The sequence below is a fragment of the Phocoena phocoena genome, chromosome 2, assembly GCF_963924675.1.
Source record: "Phocoena phocoena chromosome 2, mPhoPho1.1, whole genome shotgun sequence".
NCBI lineage: Eukaryota > Metazoa > Chordata > Mammalia > Artiodactyla > Phocoenidae > Phocoena > Phocoena phocoena.
Window position 1 is genome coordinate 164,752,001 of NC_089220.1, and position 27,701 is coordinate 164,779,701.

At 41.6% G+C, this 27,701-nt stretch overlaps 1 protein-coding gene across 1 annotated transcript in view; it reads left to right on the top strand.

The window, feature by feature from the left end:
• The window catches only part of SPAG6 (sperm associated antigen 6), a 75,975-nt gene that overhangs the window by 24,715 nt on the left and 23,559 nt on the right, over positions 1–27,701 (top strand). The window contains exons 5-7 of the mRNA XM_065871607.1: positions 13,531–13,736; positions 14,626–14,799; positions 16,589–16,741. Coding sequence (XP_065727679.1) covers positions 13,531–13,736; positions 14,626–14,799; positions 16,589–16,741 — 533 coding nt within the window. The remainder of the gene's footprint in view (positions 1–13,530; positions 13,737–14,625; positions 14,800–16,588; positions 16,742–27,701) is intronic.

The window sequence follows — 27,701 nt, forward strand, 5'->3', positions numbered from 1 at the left end:
AGGTTTGAGAGGGCATGATGATGTTTCTGTCCACTGATGGAGGCACTCCAGATTGTATAAACTTGTGCAAAGGCATTTGGCAAAACTGATCTAAGCCATGAAAGAGTTCACGGTTACTCTAGAAAGCCTGATTTGGGAATTCTTCCTAAGGAAAGAATCCCACAGAACGAAGAAGCTGCATTCATGCAAATGTTATTGTAGTATTATTTCTAATATCAAAACCCCTCAAATATTTGGCAGGAATTTAGTGGTTAAATTATAGTAATTTACTTAATGGAATCTCACTCAACAAATGAAAGGTAATTATGAATCCTACATGATAACATGGAAAAGTGATGATAATGTGAAAAAAAAGACAAAATTGCACATTACAATTATAATAATATAAAAATAAATATGTGGACGTAGATTACAAGGACGTACATGTTTGTGCTACTAGGGTGATAGAATTAAGGATGTTTTTAATTTGTTTTCCAGATTTTTCAGTGTGTGTGCATGTATAAAATAATAGCTACCGTTTATCAAGTAATTACCGTGTGCCTGGCTCTGTGCAGTATGCTTTAGGATATTATCTCATTTTGGCTACAGATACACTTAGGGCAGGTATTACTCTTGCTGTTAAAAAGAGGAAGAAAGTGGAACTTAGGATACCTGAAGTCATGTTAACGGTGGAACTAAAATTTGAGTCTAAATCTGTCTTGACTCCAAAACCATATGTCAACCCCTGTACCATACAGTTTCTTTAAGTACTCCTTGAAAGAGTTTTGAAGAAGAAACTCAAAACAGAAACAGGAAGTGGCTGTCCCATGGTTATGTTTAATTAGTTTTTTTTTTTAAGTTATTTATTTTATTTATTTTTGGCTGTGTTTGTTCTTCATTGCTGCGCACGGGCTTTCTCTAGTTGTGGCGAGCGGGGGCTATTCTTGGCTGTGGTGCGCGGGCACTATTCGTTGCGGTGCGCTGGCTTCTCATTGTGGTGGCTTCTGTTGTTGTGGAGCGCAGGCTCTAGGTGCGTGGGCTCTAGTAGTTGTGGCACACAGGCTCAGTAGTTGCAGCCCGCGGGCTGTAGAGCACAGGCTCAGTGGTTGTGGCGCACGGGCCTAGCTGCTCTGTGGCATGTGGGATCTTCCCAGACCAGGGCTCGAACCTGTGTCTGCTGCATTGGCAGGCGGATTCTTAAGCACCACGCCACCAGGGAAGTCCTTTAATTTGGTTTTTAAGTGATGACACTATTGGAGACAAAATAATAAAATGATATAAAAGTAAATTGAGAAAGAAAACCATTGTTTTGCTTAGAATGATTCAGAATTGGTATATGAAAATTATTTCTTTAATATCTGGATTTTGGTTTTCCAAGTAGCTTCACCTTAGGACTATTGTTTAACACTTGTTGATTGAGAAAACTAAAGCAATGTTTTAAATTAGAAGCTGGTTATCATGGGGGAAACTACATGAGTATATTTAGTATTTTTTTTTTTTTTTTTTTACTGTCAGAGGACTTTACGGCAAACAGATTGTAACATGAGTATTTTAGAGAGTGGTGCAAAAGGGCTTTGAGGACAACCATGCAGATACGCTCTGAGGCAGGTGCCCATAAGTAACCTTTCCATACCTCCCTTTTGTTGAACCTGAGGCTAAATGATTATAGTTCATAAATAGGCTCTGTCTTTGGGATTCTATTCCAATTTTTGGCTATAATCTCGCTCCCACATGGAATTCCCAGTGTAATTTCAATATTTCACAGTAGTTAGGGGCTTGGGACCCAGAAGCTCCCAGAAGAGATTACTGCATAGATTTCTCAGAAGGAAAGGGAATTGTTATCTAGTAAGCAGTAAGTCATCATTCACATCCTGAATATCAGTGAAAATAGAAGATTTACCTCCAAATAACCTGATTTCTTTCTTGGTGATCTCTTAAAAATGGAATATATTGAGATTAAAGGGATTCATTCAGTGTTTTCTTCTGGGTATTCGTGGTAAGTTGTTTGATTAGATAGTTTAAGAAATATAAACCTTAAAGGAGGTGCAAAAAAAAAATGTACCTTTAAGCACAATAAGAAAGGAACCTTTAAGGAAAAATGTTTGTGTATAGGAAACAAAAATAAAGTAAGCATACAATTAGTAGAAGAGGGAAATCTATGGGCATCATCTGACTTTTCCTTATTTGAAAAATGCAATTTCTAAAAGTTACTTCTATGTATAGATTTTAAAGCATTTTACAGATAACCAAGGGAAACTGGGGGCTATCCACCAGAAATGGTGGTGGTGGTGGTTTTAACTTGGGGCAAATGGTCTCATTAAATGTCCACGCTTGACTCAGCAGGTACGGAATACAATTGATAATATGTACCTCTTACTCGGAAGATAAATAAGCTACTTCTTTCTACTCTGGGCTCCTTAATAAAGGTTGAGGTAGAATTCTTCTCAGACTGGTTGTCCCTCTTCCTCCATCTTGCTACATTCTCCCACTCAGCAGAATTATTCTGGTTACATTTTTACCTAATCGGTGTCAAATCTCTCACTCTTTCCGAGGACTGATCTTACTTTTGGAGCTACAGGGGGCGAGGCAGGAGGAGTGGTGGGCTCTGCAGCCTCGGTGCTCCCACCGGTAGGGCCCAGGCGGGGGCTTCCTCGCGCTCAGGGCCCTCCTTCCTCGCTCCGCCTGGCAGCCTGGCTCTGGCCTTGCGCCTGTCAGTGGCACAGCAGCTTCGTGGAGGAGCGCCGCCAGCGAACTTGTGCGCGGCATGTGGCAGTCATCAGAGTACTTGGGACAGAGGTGAGAGCAGCGGCCTGGCCGCAGCCTGAGGAAGGAGGGGCCACGTAAGTGTTTTGTAGGAAAGATCTTCCACATTTGGGCTGAAAACTATGTTTTCAGTGTTTGTTTAGGAGCTTTAGCTAAAAATTCTGTCTCGTAAACTTTGCCTCCTGTAAACCTTTGCTGTCTCAGAATAAACTTTGGCTGTTCTCAGTCCTGGCAAAGAGGAATACGTTTGATTAGGTGTTCTAAGACATTTTAATTATTAATACATTATATATATATATATATATATATATATATATATGTATATATATAATATTAACATATAGGTGAGGAAACTGAAATAGAGAGGTTAAACGATTTATGCTGGTCAGACAGCCATTTATGGCAGAACTGCTTGGCAATTACTCAGAACCCTTCAGAGAGTCTTCCTTTTTATAATGTGAGAAAGGCAAGTGTATGAAAGCTCATCGTTCTTCATTTTAAGCTCCTTGTAGTATCTGGCAGCCTTGCCAGATACCTCTGTTTTTAATCCCTGATGACTGGTTTCCACATGTGTGACTATTCTTTCTCTCAGGGATATCATTTATATCCTAAATCAAGTGAGAGATTTCCCTTCCAGCTCAGTAGCAGTCAGGAGAGGAGATAGCTGCAGCCACAGATGAACAGGGCTTGCAGGAATTGGCTCATTCTCATACTACAGAAACGTCGAGTAGATTACAACCCGTTTACCAAATAGATAATGTAAGAAAGAAATCCAGACAGAGCTGGCTGGCCTGATTCTTTTCTATGTCGTATGTCAGTAGTTGCAGTATGCAGGCTCAGCAGTTGTGGCACGTAGGCTCCAGGGCCACAGGCTTCAGTAGTTACGGCTTGCGGGCTAGAGTGTAGGCTCAGTAGTTGTGGTGCATGGGCTTAGTTGCTCCGCAGCATGTGGGATCTTCCCGGACCAGGGCTCGAACCCGTGTCCCCTGCATTGGCAGGTGGATTCTTAACCACTGCGCCACAAGGGAATTCCCTAGAAAATTTTAAATTATACACGTGGCTCACATCCCATCTCACAGCACTGATTTAGAGCTCCTGTGCCTGCACTCTGTGTTTTGTGTGTGTGTGTGGGGGGGGTTTGTTGTTGTTAAAAGGCAATGTAGTGGTGATGCTGTGGTCTCAAAAAGTCACACTTAATATTCATGCTTATTAATCAGTATAACTGAGCAGTACATGTGTAGTAAGTTAAGGAATATGGAACTAAACTTACCATTTGGGGAGAAGTAAATGATGAGTCAACTTCGAGCAATCACTTACCGATGTAAGGGCTGAAATGTACTTTATAAGTGGCCAAACTACCAGGCTCGCACATTGTTGATGGGGCCACATACCGATAATCCCCTTTGGAAAACAATATTGCAGTCATATTAGGTTGACCTTATGAAATTACCTATATTTGATTGGTTTTGACTTAACAAAAACAGCAGTTTCATGTGGTTTAATCTAAAAATATCAAGAACCTCAAAAAATGTCAACATTCTTCCCCTCAGGACCTTCACCTCTGTGCCTCTATCTTAAGTAAACACATACACGCACACACATATGTGTGAATGTGTGTATGTTTGTGTAACCTGTAGAGTATATTTGTATCAGTGCTTAGGACCCGTGGTAGCCAGCCTCCCAAATGCCCCTCAGAGATCCCATGTCCTGGCATTCTCACCCTTGTACAGTCCCCTCCCACATCGTACCAGGATTGGTCTGTGTTACCACCAGAATGCTACAGAAGTGATGGTCTGTCACTTCTGAGAGTAGGTGACCAGCTCTGCAGGATCGAGGCTTCTGTTGTGGGGTTCTCTCATCACTCATTCTGAGGAAAGCCAGGTGCTGTGACATGAGGACACACTCAGGCAGCCTGTGGAAAGGCCCATGTCATGAGGAGCTAAGGTCTTCGACAACCAGCAAGAAACCGGAGCTTCCTACAGCTACACTAGTGAGCTTGGAAGCAGATCCTACCCCAGTTGTGCCTTCAGATGACTGCATCCCCAGCAGACAGTGTGACAGCAACTTCATGAGAAACTCCAAGCCTGAACCCCCCAGCTAGGCTGCTCGTGGATTCCTGACCCACAGAAAATATGAGATAAGGAATGATGCTTTAAGCTGCTGAGTTTGGGTCATTTTGTATGTAGCAATGGATAACTAATAAATAAACGTAATCTTAATGCACAAAGAAGTTCACTGTACTGAACTTAAGAATGGCAAAGCCCCAAAGCAAACAAAACAATTAAGTGTCCTGAGTAGCTGGGGTGGGGGGGAGAGGTTAAGTAAATTATGGAATATTTACTCAGTGGGATATCATGCAGTTATTAACAGTGTTGGGCTGGCTCATCCTCAGCAATAAAAGTGGACAGTGGCTTCCCTGGTGGCGCAGTGGTTGAGAGTCCACCTGCCAATACAGGGGACATGGGTTCGTGCCCCGGTCCGGGAGGATCCCACATGCCGCGGAGCGGCTGGGCCCGTGAGCCATGGCCGCTGAACCTGCGCGTCCGGAGCCTGTGCTCCACAATGGGAGAGGCCACAGCAGTGAGAGGCCCACGTACCGCAAAAAAAAAAAAAAAAAAAAAAGTCAGTGCTTCTAAAAAAAAAAAAAAGTGGACAGTTGAGGCCCACAGGTAGCTTCATTAACCACCCAGAGGTGGTCACCCCGAGAGCTGCTGACCGGGGACCACTTGTATAAAAACATCCTGTAAACTTTCTCACCATCCAGTGCTTCGTTTCTGTTTCCTCTGTCCTTTGTGTGTTCTTGTAGAGAATTCCACTGGGGCACTGCTAACCCTTTACTGTTTAGCCTCCTCCGTCAGCCTGAGCTTCTCGAAGGCAGGGACTTGCCTAAAACTGGGCTGGAACAAAGAACAAATGCCAGTGAAGTTCGAAAGTTTGAATAATAAAATCTGCATTTGCCATCTAAGGATTTTTTTTTCCCCCCAGCAGAATGCAGATTGTAGGTGGAATGAAACTACGATTGTTGCAATATTATATAAAGCAAGTAGAAATGAATGGAAACATGTCTAGATACAAAAAGTGTATTTTGTAAAAGCTGATTCCAAGTAATTTATTATTTTCTTCATACAAGAGCACTCCAGACCCTCTCTGTAACTTTGCCTTTTCAATTCAGCTTAGTCTCAGCTGTTGAGTAAAGTATAAAACTAAAAGCTGCTAAAATCAGGGTTTTAAAAATGGCTTTGTATCTTATGCTACCTGTGATCTTCCAAGGCCGTACCCAACTCTACCACTTCCCACCTTCTCTTTCTCTCGTCTCCACTTCTTGACTTTTCCTTTCCGTATTTTGAAGCTGTTTTTTATACTTGAGCCTTGTGTAAGTGCGCCAACCATCCAGCTGATTGTAATTTCTTACTAAGGCCCCGTTAACTCCAGATCAATGGCTTATTTGACTCACTTGACTTTTTTTTTTTTTTTTTAAATTTATTTATTTTAATTTATTTATTTTTGGCTGCGTTGGGTCTTCATTGCTGCACGCGGGCTTTCTCTAGTTGCAGTGAGCTGGGGCTACTCTCTGTTGTGGTGCACGGGCTTCCCGTTGCGGTGGCTTCTCTTGTTGCAGAGCACGGGCTCTAGGCACGCGGGCTCAGTAGTTGTGGCTCGCGGGCTCTAGAGCGCAGGCTCAGTAGTTGTGGTGCACGGGCTTAGTTGCCCCGCGGCATGTGGGATCTTCCTGGGCCAGGGCTCGAACCTGTGTCCCCTGCATTGGCAGGCAGATTCTTAACCACTGTGCCACCAAGGGAAGCCCTCACTTGACTTTTTAAAGAAGCTAGAATTATTTAACCTTCAAAGCATATGTATGTATGTGTGTTAACATCTCTCAGACACTCAATCCATAAGTAAGGATTAGACCGATGGCTCTGGAGATGGGGTGGAAAGAGGTGGCGTGGAGATAATGGGTAGGAAAAATGACATTTGTGGGAGCGGGGGATAAATAAAAATCATACATTAGATTTTTTCATAATAATATGCAAATTCCCGCCACCTTTTCTCACTCCAACATGCGATTGGAGATATCAGTTTCTCAGCTCAGAATTATAGCTCTAGTGAGCCATCGTTACCTATAGAAGGATATTGCCTCTCTCAGATGTGTTGGTGTAGAATAAAGGTTTTTTGGTAGCTGGCTTCCATGCCTTCCTCTTCCTAGTCACATCCCTGTGCAGTCTCCGCCCACGTTGCACCAATGAAATATAGCAGAAGTGATGGCATGTCACTTCTGAGGTTAGATTATAAAAGACTATGGCTTTTGTCTTGGGTTCTCTCCTCTGGATCACTCACTCTGGGGGAAGCCTCATCATGAGCTACCTATGAAAGAGCCCAGAAATGGGGAGGAATTGATGCCTTCTTCCAACTCCCGTGGGTACGCTGGGAAGAAGATCCTGTAGACCCAATGTATCCCGGTCAAGCCTCAGATAACTGCAGCCCTGGTTACTGCTGATGGCTTGATTGCAGCCTAGTGAGAGGTCACAGCCTGAACCATCCAGCTGAGCCTCTCCCAGATTCCTGATGTACAGAAACTGTAAGATTATAAACGTTTCCTGTTTTAAGCAGCTAAGTTTGGTGTGGCAGTAGGTAACTAAACCAGTTGTAAACAGCTGGGTTAGACAAATTTCTAGACAAATTTCTTCCACTTTAAAAGCGACATTCCTAAAATCATACTGGCGTATGGTATATAAACCAGTTTTGGCGATTACACCTCCATATTTGTTTTTACTGTAATTTCATGAAAAATTTGGTTGAATGGGATGATTATATAACATAAGATTGACATCGTAAGTGATAGCCAAATCTTAAATGTATTTTTTAACCCGTTTTATTTCACAAAGGTTTTGAAGTGATATAGCTGTGTTTTACAGCCAGATGCAAAACCAGCCTTTTTTTTTTTTTTTTTTTTTGCGGTACGCGGGCCTCTCACTGCCGCGGCCCCTCCCATCGCGGAGCACAGGCTCCGGACGCGCAGGCCCAGCGGCCATGGCTCACAGGCCCAGCCGCTCCGTCACACGCGGGATCCCCCCAGACCGGGGCACGAACCCACGTCCCCCACATCGGCAGGCGGACTCCCAACCACTGCGCCACCAGGGAAGCCCCAGCCTATCTTTAAACTAAGAAATAGGGCCACCTAAATGCAAAGAAATGATGATTCATAACTTTATTTTATTTTTAATGAAAAAATAGAATAGAAATTTTTGTAGGGCTTAAAACCAGTGAGTTAAAAGCAGTGTTTGGAAAACGAAATTAAAAAGCAATAAAGTTAAAAGGAATTAGAGTTTTTTTGTGTGTGTTTTGTTTTTTGATTCGCGGGCCTCTCACTGTTGTGGCCTCTCCCGTTGTGGAGCTCAGGCTCAGCGGCCATGGCTCACGGGCCCAGCTGCTCCGCGGCATGTGGGATCTTCCCGGACCGGGGCACGAACCCGTGTCCCCTGCATCGGCAGGTGGACTCTCAACCACTGCGCCACCAGGAAAGCCCTGGAATTAGAGTTTTTGAGGTGTTTGATTTGCCTAGTTATTTTTGAATTAGTATGTTAAATATATATATATTATATATAATATATTTATATATATAATATATATGTTTTATATATATAATATATTATATATATATATTTTTTTCTTCCTTTTTTTCCTTTCGGAGAACCTCTTCATTTTGAGTCCTTTTTATGAGTTCTCATGATGGATCACTTAATTTTGCTCACATTCTTCCCTCTTACATCTCCATTATGAGCAGAAAAATTAGTGGAGTATCATAATATATGTTTAGATTAATCCTTTTTTTGAAGTCCAATTTTTAGGTTTTCATCAATTTCTTGGAATTCACCTCTGAATTTTCTTATGTAATCACTATAGTGGTTCTTCCTTTATGACTCTAGAGTGTGTCTTCAAGAATCAAATGTAGAAAGAATGTCACCTTTCTACATCCAGAAAGTCCCCACAGCTCGTTTTAGAAGGTGTAAGGTTTAAGCCTAGGGTTGTAAAATGATAGATGTGTTTTATTTAGCCTGCACTGTGTTGTCTTACACAGTGTGTTTTTAAGTTTCCAACACTTAAAAACCAGGCAGTTTCACATCAAAAATCAGATGTGTGGCTTCTCTTGAAAAATCCAAGCATCTGACAACGGTTGCCTGTATTCCTGTGTGGCCGCGCTGGGCTGAAGTTGAGTAATTGCTGCTCCTTGTAGCTGGCGCATATAGTCTTGCAGTTTACTGTGCTTCCCACTCAGTTATTTTTCTTACACCTGCTGGCTTCACTTATTTTAATTACTTGCCTGGGCCCTGTGTTTACCACTCCTGATCTAAACAAACCACTAGCCATAACAATTAAGAGGAGGGGTTAAGGCCATTGTGAGCACTGTTAAAATAAAGCAAAATCACTTTTGCCTGACGCACCTAGTTTTACGTGTTACAGCCGTGCCTGTTATATGCTGATGGACTTTCCTTTCTGTGCTCTTCCCTTCTGGTCAACATAAAGTCATCCCTTAATATTCCATTCGTCCAGCTTTAGATACTAGTAATTTTATGAATGTTGTTGATCTTAAATGTCCTCCCTTTTATCTGTGTCTCCTTTTGTTTTAAAAATTAAATCTAAAGTTGTACTGAGCTTGTTATGGTCCGATAGAGGTGGCTGCCTCAGTTCCTTCACTCAGCAGTGAGGTATTCAGGAGGCCAAAGAGAACTAGCTATTTCTTTACTGAAAACAGCTGACCATCAGATTTGCGGACTGTATACCAGTTGTCTACATGCATGCAATCAATGGCTTTAATTATTATTTATGAATAAGGAAGGTGCTATTGTATAGTTTTATTTCTACTGACAATTTGAAGTTTAAAAAATTGTTAAAAATGAATAAGCCTTAACATTTAAAAAAAGTAACATTTTAACTGTAATAAAGGCATGAATTAAGATGAGGGAAAGTGTGAAAAAGTAAATGGATAATATTTCTAGTATATATTAGTAATTCTTCAAAGAATAATTATGCATTCTTTCCTAATACTTTGTTTCAAGGAGACATATTCCCACCATTTCTAAAAATAAGAAACTTTCTTCCATAGTGAGAAATAAGCTAAAGTGTTTATTTTTCTTTAGAATAGTAATGTTAGTATAGTTAGCCACTGCAATAGCTATATGTGTGGTCAAAGGACATGTTCATATTTCTTTTATTTTTTAAAAACAATCACATTGAAGAAAATTTGTCAAATAGAGAAGAAAATATATCACCAATAGTACCATCAACCCCATCTAAATCTTGTTAGTATGTTAGTATAACATAAAGCCTTCTTTCTCTGATTTTTTTTTATTTTTTGCATAACTACTTCTAATTTTGCTGGTTACCTAACAGTATATGATTATGGCACATGTTCTTGCATAAAAGAAGATGTAGTTTTAAATAATTTGTTTTTTGAAGATTCATTTAAAATTTAAAATGAGGTTAAGGAAAAAAATGAGGTTAAGATATTTTCAGGCACTGAAGATAAATTAATTGGCTCTTTTTTTCTTGATCAAACCTTTTATGAGCATCTGTACATATCAATCTTTGATTTCCTAAGTTTAATAATTAATTAAACAACCCAGACTCATTTCCAAATTAGAGTTAAAAAAGAATTCTTTGAGATTTCTCCTATAGGGAGTAACTTTTAAGTGTACCAGATTTTTGTATGTGTTTTGGTTACTACCACTTTTTTTAGAGTAGAAAAGTAGAGAGAAGAAGAAAAGGGGAGCAGGAAGGAGGATGGGAAGCACTGCCTGAAACGGCACCCCATGTGTGTTTCCCCAAACTCTCCATGCACCCAACTCCCAGCTCCACTCTGTGCTGTGGTCTGTTCACATATTTACCCTGAGCAGAGTCTGCTAGAACAGAACAACGTTTTTACTCTATTCTGCTTCCCCAAGATCTAGCCAAGTTTCTAGCACATAGTAAGCACGTAATGAACACTCAGTGACCAGAAAGGAGAGGAAAATAAGTATATACACCAAGCCTGAGAGAGGACAGAATTGTATCAATATGTTTGGGGCTGTAAGTTACAGAATATCAGCTACAGGTGGCTTAAGCAATGAGGACATTTTTTTATTTCGCATGACACAAAGTGAAGAGTCAGGGCAGTTCCAAGGTTGGTTATGCAGCTGAACAGTGTCTTGGAGGACCCAGATGTTTTTCATTTTTGTACTCGGCCATCCTCAGCGTATTGGCAATTTCTTCTGTTATAGTTGCAAGATGGCTGTAGGAGTTCCAGATGTCATTTGCAGGCAGATGTGCCCATGTCCAGCAAAGAAGAGGCGGTGTTTCCTCTTGTGTATTTCTGTTTATTACAGAGGAAAACCTCTCAGAGATGCTTCTAGCTGGCTTCTGCTCAGGTCCCATTCACCAGGATTGATTCACAAGCCCACGCCCTGACCGACAAAGGCTATGGGGTAGATGTCAACAGCGACTGGCACAGAAATACCAGAGGAAGCAACGGTAGGGAAGAGGAGAAGGATATACCACAGGAAAAAGAGTAGTGGCAGAGGCAGGATGAAATAGCCTGTGGAATGTGTAATATAGTATGGTGTGCATTATTTAGGTCTATTATACTCTTACCTTTATATACACTGTCTTATACCCAGTATATGAATGAAAGTGGTAGAACAGTATCATTTATGAATTACAATGTGTGCCACCCAAGAACAGAGCTGGGTTTTGTAGGACCATATAAATTGGAGATGTCAGGTATATGAAACTGCAAGTACAAAATTGCTAGGCCCCATCCAGGTCCCTGGAAGCTTCATTACCTTCAGGCAAACCTTTCTTTGGTACCCTCCCCAGCCTTCCCCTCGTTTAGCATCACTGATCCAGAAAGAATGGAAAACAGCTTTGGATGGGAATGGGTAACAAGTCAGAAGAACTGAGTTTGCTTTATTATTAACATTATAGAGTTCAGGAAAAGGAGGATACGGTACTCAGTTACTCAAGGAAAGAATAAAATGTATGGGAATTACAAAGATGATAAATTTTTTTAAAAAGAACTTTGTTTTTATTAATAGTTTTATTAACTATTTATTAATAGTTTATTAACTTTCAAAAAACTTATTTATTTTATATTTTTGGCTGCATTGGGTCTTTGTTGCTGTGTGCGGGCTTTCTCTAGTTGTGGAGAACGGGGGCTACTCTTCGAAGGCTTCGCGTTGCGCGGGCTTCTCATTCTGGTGGCTTCTCTTGTTGCGGAGCACAGGCTCTAGAGCACAGGCTCAGTAGTTGTGGCGCACAGGCTTAGTTGCTCCGCGGCATTTGGGATCTTCCTGGACCAGGGCTCGAACCCGTGTCCCCTGAATTGGCAGGCAGATTCTTAACCACTGTGCCACCAGGGAAGCCCATATTAACTGTTTTTTAAACAGTTGTTTACTGCAGATTCTTTACTCTTAGAAACTGTATAAAAGTGAAAATACATAAATAGGTGAACTTCCCATTGTATTTCATATTTCACACTTGGGTTTTTTAATTGAAACGTATTTGCTAATCAGTGTAGTGTTAATTTGTAGAAGTGTGTCATCTGCACCCGTGTTGAATGAGTCTGACACATAATAACCTTCCATTAATACTTGTTTAATGAAAGAATGAATGAATCGTTTATGCAAGATCGGGACTTTTAAGATAATTATAATAATTGAAGGAAAACAAGTGTTGGACACTAACCTGTATTTTCTAACATTATTTCCTTTTAGAAAATGTGATATTACCGATCTTTTGAAAAATTAAAGACTGTATTTTCTTTAAAGACTAAGAGATATGCTGAATTGATAGCTTGACTATTAAGATATAAATTGCCAAGGCGCTATAAATCTGAGAAAATGAGAGCATAATTTGAAAGGAAGAGATTATAGAAATGGGTATATGTGATTCAGCAAGAAAGGCCATGAGTACAATGAGAGTAGAATCTGTAACTATGCACTGTTTTATGCTTCTCAACAGACAGTTTTTACACGTATATTATATGGGTCTGCCTGCTTGTCTCCTGTTCTCTATAATTTTAAAATGTGTTATTTTTTATAGCTGTTATTTTTGGGCACACAAGTGAATCAACATGTATATACAAAAGATACTGTTTCTGACATGTAAAATGCTTAAGATAAATTTATTTCTTTATCTTACATTAACATTTATATATATTAAAGCCTGTTCAGTTGTAGTTCTCATTTTTGAAAGTGTTTTTATATGTACAATGAAAATACACCTTTTAATATTGTACAAAGTTTTAAAAAAAATCTTTTAAAAGTACAATAAGATGAAAGGAATTTAAAAATCGACATTATTGGCACAAGATTCATGTTAATGTTTACTCATGTAAATAGCACAAAATACTGCCTAATTAGTGTGGTTGGTAAATTTTTGGTACTTTAATTTTCTCTGTTATTGTAAACCATGCATAAAATGCTTGCCTATTGAGAAGTGCAGAATTGTCAGAGCTTAAACAGCTGACATCTGCTTACTCTCTTAAAAAAAAAAAAAAGAATAGGAAGCCATTTCAGCTTAATCTACCTCAAATGTGTTCATGTAAATGGAGGTCCATCTATTGACCTGTATTCTTTTCAGCTCAGGATTGGTCCACATGGTTCATGAAACCAGGAAGCCTGATTAGAAATGCAGATGTCGAGACAGTGAAGTACACCGTCCCCTTTTCCCTTTGCTGTATCTGTCAGGGTGAAAAGTGGCTTGTACAAGGGTCAGTCACCCATACTCACTTAATTACTTTTCTTGGACCCACAGAGCTGTCACAAGCTGTGGTGGACGTGGGAGCCATTCCTCTTTTAGTGCTCTGTATCCAAGAGCCAGAAATTGCTTTGAAAAGGATTGCTGCTTCGGCCCTCAGTGATATTGCAAAGCATTCTCCAGAGTTGGCACAGACAGTGGTGGACGCAGGAGCAATTGCTCACTTAGCCCAGATGATCCTGAACCCTGATGCTAAGTTGAAGGTAGTTAAAAATAAAGAAACAAACAATCCAGGATTCCGATAATCTAAGAAGATGGAAATGTGTGCAGATTAATATTATACATTTTTAAATAATTAGTAAATTATCATGGAAAACAGATATGAATATATTGTGTATTTGGTCCTTTAATATGTGAAAACTGTGCTGTAAGGATTAGACAATAAAGATGTGACTGGGAAAAAGTATGTGCAATGCTGAAAACTAGAAGTAGCATCAGAATTAATACTAATAATTAAAGTAAGGAATCACGTAATGATTAAATCTCAGGGTTAGAAGGGACCTAAAGGTTTTCTAGCCCATTGTTATATTTAAGTTTCCTGTAAAAATTGCCATATTTATATTAGTCTTTTTTATAGCTTTCTAAAATCTAATTTTCAGTTGATAGTCACCAATTATACTTTTATATTCTAATAGTTATATTCTGTAAGATTTAAAAATTGTTAATATTAATTAAGCAATGTAAAGTTTTTACAAATGATATTGGCAATATCCCAAAATGTTAGTTCTACTTGATTGTTACTGTACTACATTACTGTGTTTATCATCAATTAACAATTTAAGTATTGTGTAATTAAGAAATAGTATTCATCCCAGGGTTATATTCTTTGACCAGCCTCAGTTGATAAGAGATTTAAATAGTCAATAGTGTGAACTAAGATGTTTAACTTGGAAATTAGGGAATTTAAGAAATTGACTATTTAGGTATAAGAAGACTAGGATGTGAATGCCTCGAGACTCCTAGATGATGTTGGACGTGTCATTGTTTTCTCCTCTTTATAAAGGAATTTGAGTGTGTGCGAAGCTGTTTCAATTATGTCTGAACTCCACAGTGGAGTCTGTGTAACATTCGGGTTTGGTTTTTGCTCAACAGCGTCAGGTCCTTTCAGCTCTCAGTCAGATTGCGAAACATTCTGTGGATCTAGCAGAAATGGTGGTTGAAGCAGAGATTTTTCCAGCTGTACTTACCTGTCTGAAGGACAAAGATGAATACGTGAAGAAAAATGCTTCCACTTTAATTAGAGAGATTGCAAAACATACACCTGAGGTAAAACAAGGGAAAAAAAAACCAGCTTCAAAATACAACAGTATGGGGCTTCCCTGGTGGCGCAGTGGTTGAGAGTCCACCTGCCGATGCAGGGAACATGGGTTCGTGCCCCGGTCCGGGAAGATCCCACATGCCGCGGAGCGGCTGGGCCCGTGAGCCATGGCCGCTGAGCCTGCGTGTCCGGAGCCTGTGCTCCACAACAGGAGAGGCCGCAACAGTGAGAGGCCTGCGTACCGAAAAAGAAAAACAAAACAAAACAAAACAAACCAACAGTATGCAGTTAGTTTTTAAGTAAAACGTCAATTTGTTCACAGGGCTCAGGGACAGTGTCACATGTTCTGAGGGTTTCTCATCCTCAGCACTGTTGACATTTTGGACCAGATCATTCTTTGTTGTGAGGGGCTGTCCTGTATACACTGTAGGATGGATGTTTAGCAGCATCCCTGGCCTCTGCCCACTGGATGCCAGTAGCACCCCTCCCCCAAGTTGTGACGAGCAAAAATGTCCCCACATATTACTAAATGTTTCCTAGGGGACAAGAGTGCCCCCACTTGAGAACCACTGGGTTATATCAATGGAGTTTGAGTCTGAAATCTGAGGTTTTAATCATTTTCTGCTTTCCGTTTCTAGATTGTAGGGACCGTGGACCTTTGTTGTCCTGTCACTCTAGGTCAGCGGGGCGTAGTGAGAGATGGTGCCCTTCCAGGTTGGGAGAGACCATCAGGCCCCCTGACCTGGCGTAACTGCTCTAACAGCTGCTCTTGCACAGTGGTTCCTGCTCTGAGGTGTGAGGTGGGAAAGGAATAGAGACGAAGCGAACCTGGGTAGATTCTGAAGTTATGTCTTTTTCTGTGTATATTTTCGCTAATCAGTTTCATTTCACTAAACTTTTAAGTCTTTATTCCTTTTTTTAAAAAAAAATTTATTTATTTGGATGCACCAGGTCTTAGTGGCAGCACACAGGATCTTCGTTGTGGCGTGGGGGATCTTTAGTTGCAGCACATGGGATCTAGTTCCCTGACCAGGGATTGAACCCGGGCCCCCTGCATTGGGAGCTCGGAGTCGTAGCCACTGGACCACCAGGGAAGTCCCAAGTCCTCATTCATTATTTCACCCAACATCTTTATCTGGTTGAGATTGTTCAAGACGGGAGTGCAGTCAGCTAGAGATCATTGCTAGCAAAGGAAGGATAATGGGGCTAGACTATTTCAATTCTGATCTCACCTTTCAGCATTCAGTGATTAATCCAATTCTTACTCACGCCTTGTGATGGGGGGTTTCAGCAGTTAGCTAGTTATGAACTAGCCCTAGGCTTAGTGTTTAGGTGAGGAGTTTGGACATCCATTATGATAAGGATAGAGTCGTGCAAGAAAAATTGAACCACAGAGAGGGTCCTCACAGTGAGCATATTCTGTACATTAGAAATAGCAGGACTGTTACCCCTGTACACTTCTTTGATAAATATAATAATTTCACTAAATCATATTTCAGATTTTACCAGATTTTTTTTTTTAACATCTTTATTGGGGCATAATTGCTTTACAATGGTGTGTTAGTTTCTGCTTTATAACAAAGTGAATCAGCTATACATATGCTCCCATGTGTCCTCCCTCTTGCGTCTCCCTCCCTCCCACTCTCCCCATCCCACCCCTCCAGGCTGTCCCAAAGCCCCGAGTACCAGATGTTTTTTAGGTCCTAAATTTTAAAATTTGGCAATGCTAAAGTAATATTTAAAGATCATCTTACACTTTAGGGCCATGGTTACCTAGCTCTCCTTCTTTCCTCTTAGCTTTCTCAGCTGATCGTGAACACGGGGGGAGTTGCTGCCGTGATCGATTGCATTGGGTCCTGCAAAGGAAACATAAAGCTGCCGGGCATCATGATGCTTGGCTACGTGGCAGCTCATTCTGAGAACCTGGCAATGGCGGTCATCATCTCCAAGGTTTGTTCTTGCTTCCTTTTCCTCTGGTTATTGCAGTGAGATACTCTAAGACAGAACCACAGATTAATACTATCCCACAGAGTGTAAAATATAGCTGACCAGAGTCAAAGAACTACCAGCTTTCTTCAAGGTTTATTAGTAAGTTTCCCAAAGCAATGCTTGAAGTAAAGTTTACTTGGCAGGAAGTTTAAAGTTTTACTCAGTGTTTAATATCAATAAAATGTCAACACCTCTGAGTGTTAGTATCACCTATGTCTAAATACCATGTATTTGTATCTTGAAGGATTGGCTTTACAAATATGTAAAGCATACTTGCATTAAAGACAGCTATGATAAATGACATGCCCAGTGGTCATTTTTATTATTCTGTACATTCTCCCCCTTCCTGCCATTTGGGCAGGATATGACAATGGATGGCTCTCTCTCCTTCAGCTTCCATGAGCTAATTTCTCTTATTAGACATGGGCAATTCAGAGCACATGTTGGATAGCATGTTTCTGACATGCTGTTTCCTTGCTCTAGGGATTTGGCCTTATCTCAATTTACGGCTTGGAATTAACCCACCAGATCACGTAGCCCTGGCTCATAGTAGGTGATCAAAAAATATTTGTTGAATGAATAAATGTTGATCTCCTGAAGCATGCTTCAAAGGCTGCGTGCTCCCAGTGTCTCCAGCAACCCTCTAGGATGTGGATTTCTTATCAGCATGGAAAATCTTCTGCTGTATGTTAAACAGAAGTGTGGATTTTTTTTTTAATCCTTTGCTAATCCTCAGAATAAAAATAAGCCTCAGGGCTTCCCTGGTGGCACAGTGGTTGGGAGTCTGCCTGCCGATGCAGGGGACGTGGGTTCGCGCCCCGGTCCGGGAAGATCCCACATGCCGCGGAGCGGCTGGGCCCGTGAGCCATGGCCGCTGAGCCTGTGCGTCCGGAGCCTGTGCTCCGCAATGGGAGAGGCCACAGCAGTGAGAGGCCTGCGTACCACGAAAAAAAAAAAAAAGCCTCAGATCTTTATTTTCTACCAATTCCTTGATAATTCTTTACTTCACTCCTTTTTATCTCTAGCTTTTCCTTTTGTTCTTCTATTACCAAAGACTCTGACAGTGACTAGAGCAGTAGTGCTGCTTTCTGAAGGGTCACCACGGGGATGCGATGAGGATTCTTGATTCTCGGTTCTTTTGTGGATAGTCAGAAAGCCTACTGTAGGAAGGATGAGGAAGGAAGCAGCAATTGCTTTTGCTTCCTGTGTTTCTTCCCCAGACTAACCAGGAGGTGCTCCCTGCCTTTGTTCTGGGGCTGCTTCTGGCCTCTCCCATCTGGTTTGTCTTCCATTTAACTGAAGATCAAGGTGGGGGCAAGCAGCAGTTTGAGGCAGACCACGCAACACTGCCTCATCCTTTCCCGTTCCGTGTAGTACTCTCAGGACTGACAACACCTCCAGTCTAAATAATACTTCCTAATGTTCAAAGCACATTCAACGCTCCTTGTCTCATTTGCTGTTCAAAACAACCGAGGCCAGTAAGTCAGAGTGTTGGGCATGGGGTAAAGGGGGCTGTCTTCTTTTCCTCCTGCTTCTTCAGTCTTGGTATGTCTCAAAAGTATGGACTTTCTGGAGAGTTGCCTCATTCTGAAGATAGAAAGATTCTGACCTTTTTTTTTTCTTTTTGTATGGGCAGACACATTTTTAGTCGTAAGAAGGAAGTCAAAAAAATATGGCAGATCTCTTCTTTAAGAAATTGGTCTTAAAAACCTAATTTAAAGGTGGAGGGGGGCTTCCCTGGTGGCGCAGTGGTTGAGAGTCCGCCTGCCGATGCAGGGGACACGGGTTCGTGCCCCAGTCCGGGAAGATCCCACATGCCGCGGAGCGGCTGGGCCTGTGAGCCATGGCCGCTGAGCCTGCGCGTCCGGAGCCTGTGCTCAGCAATGGGAGAGGCCACAACAGTGAGAGGCCCGTGTACCGCAAAAAAAAAAAAAAAAGGTGGAGGGAAAAAAAGTATATATGATCATTTGGCCTTTGCTGTGGTAGCATGACCCATGTGATAGTGGCTTTTGTGGTATTAAATTTAAAGTGATAATTCTTCTAGTCTCAAGTTAGTTAGAAAATTATGCCTATACAGAATTAATTATAATTTGATTTGGTTATTTGACTCTTCCTTGGGTATATAAACTGTGATGCATTTGAGGCCCTTTAGTTAACTCTGTTTTGATTATTTAGATAAAATTGAAGTTTGAAGTGCAAGATATAAGCATATGCCATCTGTGTAACAAAAGTACTCATCTTCCTTTGACATTCAATCATGTTAAAATGGGCAAAACTATCATTTAAATGTTGACCAAAATTAATGGAAATTTACTATTTCAGAAAAGGTTTTAGTGACTATATTTCACCTAAAATTTACTTAAATAGGATTCTTGCTCATATTATTCATTTGATTTTGGATCTATAGTAGGTATTTTGTTCTCAGATCTGTTATACTTGGTGAAAAGTCAATTTTTAAAAGGATTCTAAATTAACTTTTTTAACAAGGGAAAGCAAAAGGTTTTATTTATATTTTTATTTTTTTAACATCTTCATTGGAGTATAATTGCTTTACAGTGGTGTGTTTCTGCTTTATAACAAAGTGAATCAGCTATACATATACATATATCCCCATATCTCCTCCTCTTGCGTCTCCCTCCCACCCTCCCTATCCCACCCCTCTAGGTGGTCACAAAGCACTGAGCTGATCTCCCTGTGCTATGCGGCTGCTTCCCACTATCTATTTTACATTTGGTAGTATATGTAAGTCCATGCCAATCTCTCACTTCGTCCCAGCTTACCCTTCCCCCTGCCCATGTCCTCAAGTCCATTCTCTATGTCTGCATCTTTATTCCTATCCTGCCCTTAGGTTTATCAGAACCATTTCTTTTTTTTTTTTTTTAGATTCCATATATATATGTGTTAGCATACAGTATTTGTTTTTCTCTTTCTGACTTGCTTCACTCTGTATGACAAACTCTCGGTCCATCCACCTCACTAGAAATAAGTCAATTTTGTTTCTTTTTCTTTTTTTTTTTTTCTGTGGTACACAGTCCTCTCACTGCTGTGGCCTCTCCCATTGCGGAGCACAGGCTCCAGACGCGAAGGCCCAGCGGCCATGGCTCACGGGCCCAGCCGCTTCGCAGCATGTGGGATCCTCCCGGACTGGGGCACGAACCCGTGTCCCCTGCATCGGCAGGCGGACTCTCAACCACTGCGCCACCAGGGAAGCCTCAATTTTGTTTCTTTTTATGTCTGAGTAATATTCCATTGTATATATGTGCCACATCTTCTTTATCCATTCATCTGTTGATGGACACTTAGGTTGCTTCCATGTCCTGGCTGTTGTAAATAGAGCTGCAATGAACATTGTGGTACATGACTCTTTTTTTTTTTTTTTAAGCGGTATGCCGGCCTCTCACTGTTGTGGCCTCTCCCGTTGCGGAGCACAGGCTCCAGACGCGCAGGCTCAGCGGCCATGGCTCACGGGCCCAGCCGCTCCGCAGCATGTGGGATCTTCCCGGACTGGGGCATGAACCTGTGTCCCCTGCAAAGGCAGGCGGACTCTCAACCACTGCGCCCCCAGGGAAGCCCCATGACTCTTTCTGAATTATGGTTTTCTCAGGGTATATGCCCAGTAGTGGGATTGCTGGGTCATATGGTAATTCTATTTTTAGTTTTTTAAGGAACTTCCACACTGTTCTCCATAGTGGCTGTATCAATTTACATTCCCACCAAGAGTGCAGTAGGGTTCCCTTTTCTCCACACCCTCTCCAGCATTTATTGTTTGTACATATTTTGATGATGGCCATTCTGACTGGTGTGAGGTGATACCTCATTGTAGTTTTGATTTGCATTTCTCTAATGTTTAGTGTTCTTGAGCATCCTTTCATGTGTTTGTTGGCAGTCTGTATATCATCTTTGGAGAAATGTCTATTTAGGTCTTCTGCCCATTTTTGGATTGGGTTGTTTGTTTTTTGATATTAAGCTGCATGAGCTGCTTGTAAATTTTGGAGATTAATCCTTTGTCAGTTGCTTCATTTGCAAATATTTTCTCCCATTCTGAGGGTCGTCTTTTTGTCTTGCTTATGGTTTCCTTGGCTGTGCAAAAGCTTTGAAGTTTCATTAGGTCCCATTTGTTTATTTTTGTTTTCATTTCCATTTCTATAGGAGGTGGGTCAAAAAGGATCTTGCTGTGATTTATGTCATAGAGTGTTCCGCCTGTGTTTTCCTCTAAGAGTTTTATAGTGTCTGGCCTTACATTTAGGTCTTTAATCCATTTTGAGTTGATTTTTGTGTATGGTGTTAGGGAGTGCTCTAATTTCATTCTTTTACATGTAGCTGTCCAGTTTTCCCAGCACCACTTATTGAAGAGGCTGTCTTTTCTCCATTGTATATTCTTGCCTCCTTTATCAAAAATAAGGTGACCATATGTGCATGGGTTTATCTCTTGGCTTTCTATCCTGTTCCATTGATCTATATTTCTGTTTTTGTGCCAGTACCATACTGTCTTGATTACTGTAGCTTTGTAGTTTAGTCAAGTCCAGGAGCCTGATTCCTCCAGCTCCATTTTTCTTTCTCAAGATTGCTTTGGTTATTCGGAATCTTTTGTGTTTCCATAGAAATTGTGAAATTTTTTGTTCTAGTTCTGTGAAAAATGCCATTGATAGTTTGATAGAGATTGCATTGCATCTGTAGATTGCTTTGGGTAGTATAGTCATTTTCACAATGTTGATTCTTCCAATCCAGAAACATGGTTTATCTCTCCATCTGTTTGTATCATCTTTAATTTCTTTCATCAGTGTCTTACAGTTTTCTGCATACAGGTCTTTTGTCTTCTTAGGTAGGTTTATTCCTAGGTATTTTATTCTTTTTGTTGCAGTGGTAAATGGGAGTATTTCCTTAATTTCTTTCAGATTTTTCATCATTAGTGTATAGGAATGAAAGAGAGTTCTGTGCATTAATATTGTATGCTGCTACTTTGCCAAGTTCGCTGATTAGCTCTAGCAGTTTTCTGGTAGAGTCTTTAGGATTCCTATGTATAGTATCATGTCATCTGTAAACAGTGGCAGTTTTACTTCTTCTTTTCCGATTTGTATTCCTTTTATTTCTTTTTCTTCTCTGCTTGCTGTGGCTAAAACTTCCAAAACTGTGTTGAATAATAGTGGTGAGAGTGGGCAACCTTGTCTTGTTCCCAATCTTAGTGGAAATGGTTTCAGTTTTTCACCATTGAGAATGATGTTGGCGGTGGGTTTGTCATATATGGCCTTTATTATGTTGAGGTAAGTTCCCTCTGTGCCTACTTTCTGGAGGGTTTTTATTATAAATGGATGTTGAATTTTGTCAAAAGCTTTTTTGTGCATCTATTGAGATGATCATATGGTTTTTATCCTTCAATTTGTTAATATGGTGTATCACACTGATTGATTTGTGTATATTGAAGAATCCTTGCATCCCTGGGATAAATCCCACTTGATCATGGTGTATGATCCGTTTAATGTGCTGTTGGATTCTGTTTCCTAGTATTTTGTTGGATTTTTGCATCTATGTTCATCAGTGATATTGGCCTGTAGTTTTCTCTGTGACATCTTCGTCTGGTTTTGGTATCAGGGTGATGGTGGCCTTGTAGAATGAGTTTGGGAGTGTTCCTCCCTCTGCTCTATTTTGGATGAGTTTGAGAAGGATAGGTGTTAGCTCTTCTCTAAGTGTTTGATAGAATTCTCCTGTGAAGCCATCTGGTCCTGGGCTTTCATTTGTTGGAAGATTTTTAATCACAGTTTCAATTTCAGTGCTTGTGATTGGTCTGTTTTGTATTTCTTCCTGGTTCAGTCTCGGGAGGTTGTGCTTTTCTAAGAATTTGTCCATTTTTTCCAGGTTGTCCATTTTATTGGCATAGAGTTGCTTGTAATAATCTCTCATGATCCTTTGTATTTCTGCAGTGTCAGTTGTTACTGCTCCTTTTTCTTTTTTGATTCTACTGATTTGAGTCTCCTCCCTTTTTTTCTTGATGAGTCTGGTTAATGGTTTATCAATTTTGTTTATCTTCTCAAAGAACCAGATTTTAGTTTTATTGATCTTTGCTATCGTTTCCTTCATTGGTTTTTCATTTATTTCTGCTCTGATCTTTATGATTTCTTTCCTTCTGCTAACTTTGGGGTATTTTTTGTTCTTCTTTCTCTAATTGCTTCAGGCGTAAGGTTAGGTTGTTTATTTGAGACTTTTCTTGTTTCTTGAGGTAGGATTGTATTGCTATAAACTTCCCTCTTAGAACTGCTTTTGCTGCATCCCATAAGTTTTAGGTCATTGTGTTTTCATAGTCATGTGTTTCTAGGTATTTCTTCCTCTTTGATTTCTTCAGTGATCTCTTGGTTATTTAGTAGTGTATCGTTTAACCTCCATGTGTTTGTCTTTTTTACAGACTTTTTCCTGTAATTGATATCTAGTTTCATAGCGTTGTGGTCAGAAAAGATACTTGATAGAATTTAAATTTTCTTAAATTTACCGAGGCTTGATTTGTGACCCAAGGTATGATCAATCGTGAAGAATGTTCCATGAGCCCTTGAGAAGAAAGTGTATTCTCTTTTTTTGGATGGAATGTCCTATAAATATTAAGTCCATCTTGTTTAATGTATCATTTAAAGCTTGTGTTTCCTTATTTATTTTCATTTTGGATGATCTGTCCATTGGTGAAAGTGAGGTGTTAAAGTCCCCTACTATGATTGTGTTACTGTTGATTTCCCCGTTTATGGCTGTTAGCATTTGCCATATGTATTGAGGTGCTTCTGTGTTGGGTGCTTAAATATTTACAATTGTTATATCTTCTTCTTGGATTGGTCCTTTGAGCATTATGTAGTGTCCTTCTTTGTCTCTTGTAATAATCTTTATTTTAAAGTCTATTTTGTCTGATATGAGAATTGCTACTCCAGCTTTCTTTTCATTTCCATTTGCATGGAATATCTTTTTCCATCCCCTCACTTTCAGTCTGTATGTGTCCCTAGGTCTGAAGTGGGTCTCTTGTAGACAGCATATATATGGGTCTTGTTTTTGTATCCATTCAGGCAGTCTGTGTCTTTTGGTTGGAGCATTTAATCCATTTACATTTCAGGTAATTATTGATATGTTTGTTCCTATGACCATTTTCTTAATTGTTTTGGGTTTGTTATTGTAGGTCTTTTCCTTCTCTTGGGTTTCCTGCCTAGAGAAGTTCCTTTACCCTTTGTTGTAAAGCTGGTTTGGTGGTGCTGAGTTCCCTTAGCTTTGCTTGTCTGTAAAGATTTTAATTTCTCTGTCGAATCTGAATGCGATCCTTGCTGGGTAGAGTAATCTTGGTTGTAGGTTTTTCCCTTTCATCACTTTAAATATGTCCTGCCACTCCCTTCTGGCTTGCAGAGTTTCTGCTGAAAGATCTGCTGTTAACCTTATGGGAATTCCCTTGTGTGTTATTTGTTGCTTTTCCCTTGCTGCTTTTAATATTTTTTCTTTGTATTTAATTTTTGATAGTTTGATTAATATGTGCCTTGGTGTGTTTCTCCTTGGATTTATCCTGTACGGGACTCTCTGTGCTTCCTGGGCTTGATTGACTATTTCCTTTCCCATATTAGGGAAGTTTTTAACTATAATCTCTTCAATCTCTTCAAATATTTTCTCAGTCCCTTTTTTTTTTTTTTTTTTTGAGGTACATGGGCCTCTCACTGTTGTGGCCTCTCCTGTTGCGGAGCACAGGCTCCAGATGCGCAGGCTCAGCGGCCATGGCTCACAGGCCCAGCCGCTCCGCGGCATGTGGGATCCTCCCAGACTGGGGCACAAACCCGTGTCCCCTGCATTGGCAGACACACTCTCAACCACTGCGCCACCAGGGAAGCCCTCAGTCCCTTTCTTTTTCTCTTCTTCTGGGACCCCTATAATTTAAATATTTGTGCATTTACTGTTGTCCCAGAGGTCTCTGAGACTGTCCTCAATTCTTTTCATTCTTTTTTCTTTATTCTGCTCTGCAGTAGTTATTTCCACTATTTTCTCTTCCAGGTCACTTATCCGTTCTTCTGCCTCAGTTTTTCGGCTGTTGATTCCTTCTAGAGAATATTTAATTTCATTTATTGTGTTATTCATCATTGTTTGTTTGCTCTTTAGTTCTTCTAGGTCCTTGTTAAACATTTCTTGTATTTTCTCCATTCTATTTCCAAGATTTTGGATCATCTTTACTATCAGTACTCTGAATCCTTTCTCAGGTAGACTGCCTATTTCCTCTTCATTTGTTTGGTCTGGTGGGTTTTTACCTTGCTCCTTCATCTGCTGTGTGTTTCTCTGTCTTCTCACTTGGCTTAACTTACTGTGTTTGGGGTCTCCTTTTCGCAGCCTGCAGGTTCGTAGTTCCCATTGTTTTTGGTGTCTGCCCCCACTGGCTAAAGTTGGTTCAGTGGGCTGTGTAGGCTTCCTGGTGGAGGGGGCTAGTGGCTATGCTCTGGTGGATGAGGCTGGATCTTGTCTTTCTGGTGGGCAGGACCATGTCTGGTGGTGTGTTTTGGGGCGTCTGTGACCTTATTATGATTTTAGGCAGGCTCTCTGCTAATGGGTGGGGTTGTGTTCCTGTCTTGCTAGTTGTTTGGCATAGGGTATCCAGCACTGTAGCTTGTTGGTCATTGAGTGGGGCTGGGTCTTATCGTTGAGATGGAGATCTCTGGGAGACCTTTCACCGTTTGATATTATGTGGAGCCGGGAGGTCTCTGGTGGATTGGTGTCCTGAACTCGGCTTTCCCACCTCAGAGGCACAGGCCTGACACCTGGCTGGAGGACAAAGACCCTGTCAGCCACACAGCTCAGAAGAAAAGGGAGAAAAAAAGAAAGAAGGGAAGGAAGGGAGAGAGGGAGGGAGAGAACAAAATAAAGTTATTACGATAAAAAATAATTATTAAAAATAAAAAAATTGGGCTTCCCTGGTGGCTCGGTGGTTGAGAGTCTGCCTGCCGATGCAGGGGACACACGTTCATGCCCCGGTCCGGGAGGATCCCACATGCCACGGAGCGACTAGGCCCGTGAGCCATGGCTGCTGAGCCTGTGCATCCGGAGCCTGTGATCCACAATGGGAGAGGCCACAACAGTGAGCGGCCCGTGTATTGCAAAAAAAATAAAAATACAAAAAAATGATAAAAATTAAAAAGTAATTTAAAAAAAGAAAGAAGAGAGCAACCAAAGCAAAAAACAAATCCACCAATGATAGCAAGCGCCAAAAACTATGCTTAAAAACAAACAAAAACGGACAGACAGAACCCTAGGACAAATGGTAAATACAAAGCTATACAAACGAAATCACACAAAGAAGCACACACATACACAGTCACAAAAAGAGAAAAAGGAAAAAAATATATATATCATTGCTCCCAAAGTCCACCTCCTCAATTTGGGATGATTCGTTGTCTATTCAGATATTCCACAGATGCAGGGAACGTCAAGTTGACTGTGGAGATTTAATCCGCTGCTCCTGAGGCTGCTGGGAGAGATTTCCCTTTCTCTTCTTTGTTCGCACAGCTCCTGGGGCTCAGCTTTGGATTTGGACCCACCTCTGCGTGCAGTTTGCCTGAGGGCATCTGTTCTTCGCTCAGACAGGATGGGGTTAAAGGAGCAGCTGATTCGGGGACTCTGGCTTACTCAGGCAGGGGGGAGGGAGGGGTACGGATGCGGGGCGAGCCTGCGGCGGCAGAGGCCAGCGTGACGTTGCACCAGCCTGAGGCGTGCTGTGCGTTCTCCCAGGGAAGTTGTCCCTGGATCACGGGACCCTGGCGGTGGCGGGCTGCACAGGCTCCCGGGCGGCGAGGTGTGGACAGTGGCCTGTGTTCGCACACAGGCTTCTTGGTGGCGGCAGCAGCAGCCTTAGCATCTCATGCCTGTCTCTGGGGTCCGCGCTGGTAGCTGCGGTTCGCGCCCACCTCTGGAGCTCGTTTAGGTGTTGCTCTGAATTCCCTCTCCTCGCGCACCCTGAAACAATGGTCTCTTGCCTCTTCATCAGCTCCAGACTTTTTCCCGGACTCCCTCCCGTCTAGCTCTGGCGCACTAGCCCCTTTAGGCTGTGTTCACGCCACCAACGCCAGTCCTCTCCCTGCGCTCCAACCTCCGAAGCCCGAGCCTCAGCTCCCAGCCCTACCCGCCCTGGCGGGTGAGCAGACAAGCCTCTCGGGCTGGTGAGTGCTGGTCGGCCCTGATCCTCTGTGTGGGAATCTCTCCGCTTTGCCCTCTGCACCCCTGTTGCTGTGCTCTCCTCCGTGGCTCCGAAGCTTCCCCCCTCCGCCACCCGCAGTCTCCGCCGGCGAAGGGGCTTCCTAGTGTGTGGAAAGCTTTCCTCCTTCATAGCTCCCTCCCACTGGTGCAGGTCCCGTCCCTATTCTTTTGTCTCTGTTTTTTCTTTTTTCTTTTGCCCTACCCAGGTATGTGGGGAGTTTCTTGCCTTTTGGGAAGTCTGAGATCTTCTGCCAGCGTTCAGTAGATGTTATGTAGGGGTTATTCCACATGTAGATGTATTTCTGATGTTTTTGTGGGGAGGAAGGTGATCTCCGCGTCTTACTCTTCTGCCGTCTTGAAGGTCTCCTTCAACCAAAATGCTGCTGCATTGACTTTTTAAAGTCACACAGGCAGATGTCTGGGGTGGTTGATGATCCGTGATGTTGATAGCAAAGAAAGGATGCGTGTTCTAAGTGGTGACACCGAGGAGTCCAGCTCCCTGATCGGATCTGGAAATCCTTTGCCCCGGGGGCGACCTCAGAGAGCGTCCTGCGCCCCCGCCACTTCCCCAGACTCTGGGGTGCCACCTGCAGTTGAGTCACCAGCCCAGCTGCGTCTGGGATGTGTGTGCCGGCCCCAGCCGGCCTCTCCTCAAGCAAAAGGTTTTAAAATCCTACGCATTTTTAGTTTGTCACAGTGGAATCTGGTTTTGCCTAAATACTAGTCTGCGGCA